Consider the following 8,629-nt stretch of genomic DNA (forward strand, 5'->3'; position numbering starts at 1 on the left):
GTTTTCTAAAAATCCCCTTTGAACCTCTTCTTTTCTCTTTAGGGCTCAAGTTCACAGTCCAAGGTGGAGGGGACTTGCTTGTGGGGCTACAAGCAGGGGACAGGGCACAAGGAAACCCCAATTCTCAGCCTGCTTCTGCATCTCACCCCCACCTGGGCCTCGGGGCTTAGATCCTGACTCTTTCCCAGGGTTGCTAGACTTTTCCTCCCGCCCCACCCGTCCTGCAGGAGTCGGTAGGGGCAGGAAAGGGTAAGATATTGTCACGTGCAGGTCCTGGCCACTCCCAGTCCCTTTGGCGCGCGCGCGCGCGCGCACACACACACACACACACACACACACACAGGATATGAGCCTGGTGCCTTCCTGTGGGAGCATTAGGTTTATTTCCAGTGAGGATGAACTCTTGGGGAGATGGGGGCTGCCACTGTACCCCCTCTGTCCAGCTGGGAAACTGAGGTGGCATGGTCCAGCAGTCTGGGCATCGGCCTCCTTTTCACAGATTAGTGCCAGGGGGTCAGGTAGTTGACACGACTGTGGAGAGAAACTGGGGTGAGGTGGGCGCCTCTGGGGCATCCTGGGGGAAAATCAGGATGTATACCCCCCCCCAACCCACCTTCCTGCCCTCAAAGCTCTGAAAACACAGCTTCTGCCCTGCCTCTCTTTGGCTTAAGAACCTTCAATGGCTCCCTATTTCCCTTGTTATATTTTCAGTTGCTCTGCTTGACTTCCAAGCCCCCTCCCTTCCGGTTTGCCTCACCTTTCTCTCCCTCTGATCCCCAACCATGCACCACATTTCTCATGTTCAACCCTTTAGTGAACTGCGCTGGCAGGCGTTATATGTTAGTAACAGAATAGCACGTGCTCCCTGGGTGTGCACAGGGTGGGCGAGAGAAGCCAGCTTCCCATCAATCATTAGGACACAGCAGCCTGTGCACCATCAGATAGGGACACCACCCCTAGGGAGGGGGTTTGAGCTGGAGGGGAGAGGCGGAGGGGCGACTTCAAGGGTGGGACATCCTTGGGTTGGGCTGTAAAGACTGAAGAGTTTTCAGGCACAGAAAGATCCACACACGTGAAGGTGTGGAGCGTGTGGTTGTGCTGGTGGCTTGGGTCGCCCGACCAGGGGACTGCGGACTGATGAAGAGAATGGGGCTGGACGCTTGAATGTCGTGCACACTCGGGCTGAGAACACTAGCGCCAGCTCCTGCCAGCTCTGCATCCCGGAGGGCTGCCCTGACCCTCTCCATCATGTTTCTTGTATCTGTCTGCTCGTCTGGCCCCTGTTCTCCTCTCGGGTAACCCTCCCAACCCTGCATGGCCGGGGCACATTGGGTGGGACAAGCTCTCTGCCTCCCCCCCTCCACCTCCAGGTGGGCTGCGCTCCTGCCTGTGCGGGTCTCTGGAAGGCAGTGGCTCTCTCTCTAACGGTTAGAGTCTAACCCTTGGAGCCTCCCTCGCCCAGGAGCCCAGGCAGAGGGAGGGAAGGCCAGGTGTGGGGCGGGCGGGGCAGTTCCCTACCTGTATTTGGAGCCGAATTGTCGGAACGCATTCCTGCGGGAGAGGGAGGAGGGTGAACCGGGGTGGGGAGGCGCATTCCCATCTTAGGGAACCTCACTCCCCGGAAACCTGGCTCCCACCTCGGGAGCCTCCAGGCCACTAGGATTACGCTGCACCTTCGCCCACCCGAAAGGGTGAGGTTGCCAGGGACTGGGGGACAGGGGGCTCCGTTCGGCAAAAGTTCCACAGTTATTCATTTTGAAATTGCGATTTTCTTGTGGTGTAGTGGAGCCAACGAATTTTCCCTCGTCTCACGGGGGTCTGGGGCAGGGAGGGGCGCGGGCGGGGGGCCCGCTGTGGCCTCACTTACAGGGAATCGAAAGGCAGGGGCTTCTGTCCGTAGCGGTCCAGGCTGGGGTTCTGGTTGAGACAGTACTGGGGCAGGCCAGAGGGATGGGGGTGGTCCGTGAGCCGGGAGACACGCACCCCGCAACCTCACCCCGCTCACGCCCCACACAGCGCTCTATGCGGGAGATCTTGGCCCTGAGGACTGGGAGACCCTCCCTCTGCCCACGCCCCATCCCGGGTTAGCCGCTCCTCCCTCCACCCTGCCGGGCCCCAAGGACGGGCCAGCGCAGCCCTCCCTACCCGCCAGTTCTGGGTCAACTCCGGCTTCAAATAGCGCACCGCGTAGCCGCTGTAACTCTCGACTGCGGAGAGAGCGCCGGTCTCCCGCCCCGAGCACACTCAGAGCAAGCCCCGCCCCCTCTCTCACCTGAGCCCCGCCCCTGGGCCCCGCCCCGCCCACACCTGCTCCTAGAACAGGTCCCGCCTTAACTGCACGGCCAGGACAAGCCCCGCCCTCTCTCTCACCTGAGCCCCGCCCCTGGACCCAGCCCCGCCCACACCTGCTTAGAACCTGTCCCGCCTCCAGACCCTTCTTTGCGGGTCGCAGAACCCACCCTGGGCTCAGCCTCAGCCCAAAGGCTCCTGGCTCGTACCTGGCTCCACCCTGTCCCTAAGACGAACCTCGCTTCCATGTCCCTCAATGCGTCTCAGCCCTTCCCTCTCTCAGTGCCCCCGCTGCTCCCCAGCTTCCCCGCCCTGTCCTGGCTGGAGCGCCACCCCCACCCCCATCCCCTGTCCGTAGTCAGCGCTGCGGATCCCGGACTCCAGTTCCCGCGGCTCGGCTACCTCTCCCGCCCCAGGGCATCCTCCGCGCCCGGGAGACTAACCCCTCTTGCTCGGGCAGGGCAGCTTGAACTCTCCGGCAGAGGACACGAAACGGGACCAGTCCTCGATGGCGCGTGTGAAGCTGGGCCAGCTGATTCGGTTGATGCCCGGGGGGATGGGCGCCAGCTTTCCCTCGCGGCTCCTGTGGCGGATCTTCTGGCCAGTGGCGGTGATGTCCTGACCGGGCGATGGGAGTCAGGGCCCCAGGGGCAGATGCAGAAGCCTGGGAGGCCGACGCAAACTACCCTGGAGGGCGGAGCTGACACTTGGCTTATCTGACCGAGGGGCGCCTGAAGCCCCAGATAGAGATGGGAAGGGGACCAGGGTCCCAAGGCGGCGGCCGAGGAAGTACCTGGAGTAGAGCCCAAGACTAGAGGCGCCTGGGGCTGGGTGCAGGCAAGGCCTTCTTCCTTTCCCCTGAGCAAACCCAGGCCAGGAGCAAAGGACACTCACTCACCAAGCACTGCAGGGGTTTGTTGGGGACACCGAGGAGTGTGTAGTGTGCGTTGTCAAAGTCATCTGAAGAAGGAAGAGAAAGGGAGAGGAGATGCCTCCTGCACAGCAGTCACAGGCCCACACCAGAAGAGGTTGGGCCACACTGCTTAAAATTTTTTGGGGGGAAAATATTTGACAACTTTAAGAAAACTAAGATAAAGTGGATTTTTACTTAATATGGCTTACAACAGAATAAACTTCAAAAGATCAAATATTTCAATATTAAGAGAAAAGAAACTATAGAAGTACTAGAAGAAAACATGGGTAGCACTGGCCAGTGTGGCTAAGTTGGTTGGGTATCATCCCATGCACTGAAAGGTTGCTAGTTTGATTCCCCTTAGGGGACATGCAAGAGGCAGCTGATGGATGTCTCCCCCCTTCTCCTCCTCCTCTATCTTCTCCTCCTCCTCCTCCTCCTCCTCCTTTCCCTTTCTCTCTCTTAAAAAAATCAATTAAAAATAATCTTCAGAAAAAAGAAAAGAAAGAAAACACGGGTAAATTTCTTCCTAATCTTGGGGTGGGGAAGGCTGTGCCAACTCTAAATCTGGGAGCCTTAAAGAAAAAGTTGATAACTTTGGCTACATAAAAATAAACTTCTGCATTGCAAAAACAACACGAGAAGTCAAAAGACAAATGGAAAAAATATTTCCACGTATTTTCCAGATGGAGAGAGGATTGGGCAGAAGTTGTTATTAGTGCTTTTATTATTAATTCCTGCTACTGCAACTACTGACCTCTGCACAGTTGTTCTCCATGAATAATAACAACATCTACATCAATATGCTCCATGCATTGAGACCTGTTAGGTGCCAGGCACTAGTCTAATTAGTTTTCCTGCCTTACCTCGTTTGAACCTCACACTGGGCCTTGGGAGGCAGGTCCCATTACCAACCCCGTTTTGCTGATAAGGAAACAGAGGCTCAGACCTTGTGAGGTTTCCTGGGTAGGAAGTAGCAGAGCTGGGATTAGCCCCTTGGTTGCTTCCACCTGCCACTCATAGCCTTGCACTCCCAGATCTCTCTCCTCCAAACCATCCACCCTTTTGCCAAAGACCCAGGGGCCCCAGCAGCGGGCCAGGCGGCCTGACCTTTGCGGCAGTAGGTGGTGGTCTGGCAGTGCTCGTCCGACAGGCAGGCCCTGGCATTATCCATGTCCATGCGGCGCAGGCTGGGCAGGGCCGGGTGGTAGAGCTGCTGCTTCACGCTGGCCAACTGGTTTCTCCGCCGCTCCATCGGGAGCAGGATGGCTGGGGACGCGTACACGTGGGTGGAGCCATCGTCCCAGGGCACCACGTCGATGATGCGGGCCATAGCTGGGGAGCAAAGTGTACAAAGGGGTTCACCCTGGGCTCAGGTCAGCCAGACACCCCTCAGCATCGGAACACCACCTTGGCCAGTGCTGATTTGTCTTCCGGTCTGACATTTATTGAGCACCTAATGTATGCCATTTCTTTTTTATGTTTTCACGAGCTCCCCGTGTGGTGGCAGGGACAATCGGACAACATGGCACACCCAGGATGTGCTGCTAAGGGCTCTGACAGGGTCAGGACAGGGGGTGTGTGTCTGGGGAGGCTGGGGATGTGGCATTCGGGGAATGGTCTACAGGAGGTGGCATTTGAGTCTATTCTTACATAAGGAGCAGGAAGCAGCAGCAGCAACTGGGTTCAGATTTAGCTCAGAGTGAGAACTAATTATGGACTTTTGGCCTTAGCTAAGGCCTCTGGCATTTACTCAAAATTCTACAGGGAGAGAAAGGCATTTTAAAGAAGGGGAGAGACAAGATAGATACGAACTGGGGGAACACTGCTGCCTGGGCAGCGCCTCCCTTTAAAAAGCAGGCATTCCCAGGAGCCATTCCGCCTGTTCAACTGTAGTGAGGATTTGTGACTCAGCTCATTTCCTTCCTGAGCCCCGTTAGAGGCGAGAGAGACGGAGGTGGTGGTAGGTGGGCAGGAGGCGAGGACCTAGGGCCATGGAGGAGCAGGGCGAGGGCACAGGGATGGGCTTGCAGGGGGAGGGACAGGGAGTGGAGCAGGGAAGGGAGGACTCTCTGCTCCTGTCCCACCCACAGTGGCTACCTGATCTGCAGGGCTCAGGCCCCAGGTGCTCGGGCTTATAAGGATTTTCTCTTCTTCCAGCTGCTCAGGGTGGGGAAGAGATAGCGAGGTGGGCCAGGCCCAGTGCCTTATAAGACAGTAGGGGAATAAAGAATGTTCTGCAGACACAATGCCCATTGCAACCTGATTGTGAGGGCACCCACTCCTTGGCAACCCTGGCAACCACAGGCTCTGGGGAGAAGAGCCTGCTGCCAGGGGTCCTCTGTCTGCCCCCCTTGCCCCCCATTTCAGCCTTCCTGAAGGTTGCTGTCCCCTGGGCCACAGCACAGGCCAGGCATGTTGGGAAATGTCAGACAGGGAGCCGGGCTCCCTGGGGATGGCCATGCCAGGGCTGGCCAGGGCAGGCAGTGTGATCCTGGACTAGTTACTGTCTCTCTCTGGGCCTCAAGGCTCCCATCGGTGTTAAGCAAGGGCTCCAGGCCCTGCCATGAGGGGTGTCTGGGGTCTGGGAGGGCCCTCCCTCCCTGCAGACCTCGGGGACAAGGGCACTGCCCTGCCTGCCAGCCCTTGGGGCTCCAGGGGTGGGGATTTGTGGCGGCCCGTATCCAGGGTCAGCATAAGGGGATCAGGGAGAGCGGTGGCCTCAGCAGGACAGGGATTAGCAGGTGATACACCATCCCAGCCCCCTGCAGCCTCCCTCCCTCCTTCCCAGAAAGCAAGGTCACCAGTGCCTAAGCCCAGCACCCCCAAGCCCTGGGGCCTGTTGCCACCTTGGTCACAACCAGTAGAGAGAGACCCTCAGGTGAGGGACCCCTGGGAGAGCCTGCCCTATTTGCATATACTTTGCATATGTACTTTGCATATGCCTGCCCGGGTGCTGAGACTGCGAGATCTAGAGATCTGGCTCCCCAGTTGCTCCTCCTGCAGGGCTCCATACAGCCCCAGGGCAGCATCCCCAAGCCCGCAGCTCATGGAAAACTCTCCCAGAGTTGACTTCAGTCACACCCCCCCATTTATTTCTAACTATTTTAAAGTTGTGAAACGTAACAAAATACAGAAAGTGCATAAATAATGTGACCACAAATTTATAAAATGAGACCTCATGTAACTACCACGCAAGTCAAGACATCGGGCACTACTTTGCAAAAAAAGTTTAGCAGTTTCTCAGAAAGTGAAACATAGCCTGGCCAGTGTGGCTCAGTGGTTGAGCGTCGACCTATGAACCAGGAGGTCACGGTGCGATTCCCGGTCAGGGCCCATGCCCGGGTTGCAGGCTTGATCCCCAGTACAGGGCCTGCAAGTGGCAACTGATCCGTGATTCGCTCTCATCATTGATGTTTCTATCTCTCTCTCCTTCGCCCGTCTGCTCTGAACTTAAAAAAGAAAAAGTGAAACATACATTGACATATGACCCAGCAATTGTACCTCTAAGAATCTTCCCAAGATAAATGAAAAGATATGGCCACACAAAGACTTCACGCAAATGTTTATTCTTTATAATGGCCCAAGAGTGGCAAGAACCCAAGTGTCTGTTGACTGGCGAACAGATAAACAGACTGTGTTATAGCTACACCATGGGATACTCTTGAGAATGAAAAAGAAACCAAGATACGTGCTATCATGTGGATGATCCTCAAAAACATTATGCTAAGAACATTATGAAAGAAATCACACACGAAAACACTCCACAGATTGTGGGAACCATTTATGTAAAATGTGCTCGAAAGGCAAAGCCTGGGAGACGGAAGGCAGATTAGTGGTTGCCTGGGGCTGGGGTGGGACGGGAAGTCACAGGAGGGATCTTGGGGGAGCGTGGGGGGCGGGGGGAATGGGTGATGGGAATGTTCTAAAACTAGAGGGTGCTAATTTCCTAGCTCAGGCATTTTACTAAAAAATCACTGTACACTAAAACGGGTGAAATTTATGGCATGTAAATTATACCTCTTAAAGTTGTTCTAAAAAAATAGATGCCAACCAAAGAAAGCAAAAAACAGAGTCTAGGAGCTTCCAGTACCTCTTCCAAGTCACAGCCCCAACTTCCTACAAGTGGTAACCCGTTTTCCTGCTACATAGTATAACCACGGCTTGTCGTTACCTATGGTCGCAGCCACAGACAAGACAGGCTCATGCGGCCCATCAACTAAAACCCAATCTTCTCATGGCTTACAGGCCTACATGACCTGCCTGGGCCTATCTCTGGGCCTAACCTCCTGCCACTCTCCCTACACCCACTGAGCCCCCGGCCTCGGCCCCTCTCCTCCTCAGGTGCATTCAAGGTCATTCCAGCCGCAGGACCTTCACCTTGGCAGTGTCCTCTGTCTGGACCACCGTTCACTCAGATCTTGCTTTTCATGTCTCAGCTCACATGTCTACCTCTTCACAGACACCTGCCAGCCCCTACTCCCTGCCCTGTTTGCTTCTTTCATGGAATCAGCAACATTTGCAATATTTCTTTTTTTAAAATATGTTTTTATTAATTTTTTTTAGAGAGAGAGAGGAAGGGAGAGGGAGAGAGAGATATTGATGAGAGAGGAACATCAACATCAATCAGCTGCCTCATGCACACCTCCTCCTGGGGATCGAGCCCACAACCTGGGAATTGAACTGTGACCTCCTGGTTCATAGGTCCATGCTGAACCACTGAGCCACCCCAGCTGGGCTGCAATATTTCTTTACTCCTCCTTAATCTGGTTTACTTCCCTCCGTTGAATAGAAGCTCCAGGAGGGCAGGCCCCGTGCCTGTCTTGCTCAATGGGCCAAGGTTGGCACGCTGTTGGGCTCGGAGGAAGAGCTCGAGAAATCCTGTGGATGATCAAGTTAGGCTCCCACCCCTTTGCTGAACATCCCTCTACCCCACTGCCCGTACAAGTCCTGTCGCCTCAGCGTCCCTCTTTCCCGGGCCTCTGTCCCTCTTGTCCTCCTCCCCGAGATCTCTGTCTCCCCTCTAGGGTCCCACCTCAGTTCAGGGGGCCAGCTCACCCGCAGTCAGTCACCCCTCAGTCCTCGGATTCTTCCTAAAGGTCTGGCCCCAGACCACAGCGGTTTGGGCAGAGCCCAAGGCAGGAGCTGCTGAGGCCCCGCCCCGCCCCAGCTGCCCGGGATTCGAGGATTTGGGACCAGAGAGAATCCGCCTGAGTTCGGCCTTGGGCCTGGGGGGCTGGGGTGTACGGCCACTGATGACCGAGAGTGGACAAGCCCCTTCCACTTGGAGGAGTCTCCCAGGATCACCCGGGGACCCCAAGCTGTCATTCTCCGACCAGCCACTCTGCAGCTTGGCCAAGGTATGTGGGGAGCCAGGCCCCTGGGCCCCCCTAGGCTCCCAAATCTGTCCTCCCCCCCCCCCCCCCC

At 56.1% G+C, this 8,629-nt stretch overlaps 1 protein-coding gene across 1 annotated transcript; it reads right to left on the bottom strand.

The window, feature by feature from the left end:
- Positions 1–413: 413 nt before the first annotated feature.
- On the bottom strand, positions 414–5,257 carry TEPP (testis, prostate and placenta expressed). Its single transcript, XM_014545541.1, has 7 exons — positions 4,313–5,257; positions 3,188–3,249; positions 2,733–2,907; positions 2,146–2,207; positions 1,868–1,932; positions 1,519–1,551; positions 414–531 (listed from the first exon to the last, which is right to left on the bottom strand). Exons 1-7 carry the CDS (start codon positions 4,533–4,535, stop codon positions 501–503), a joined length of 651 nt encoding a protein of 216 aa, XP_014401027.1. The 5' UTR covers positions 4,536–5,257; the 3' UTR covers positions 414–500.
- Between the last annotated feature and the right edge of the window lie 3,372 nt (positions 5,258–8,629).

This window comes from Myotis brandtii, unplaced genomic scaffold (genome assembly GCF_000412655.1).
Source record: "Myotis brandtii unplaced genomic scaffold, ASM41265v1 scaffold411, whole genome shotgun sequence".
NCBI classification, from domain to species: domain Eukaryota; kingdom Metazoa; phylum Chordata; class Mammalia; order Chiroptera; family Vespertilionidae; genus Myotis; species Myotis brandtii.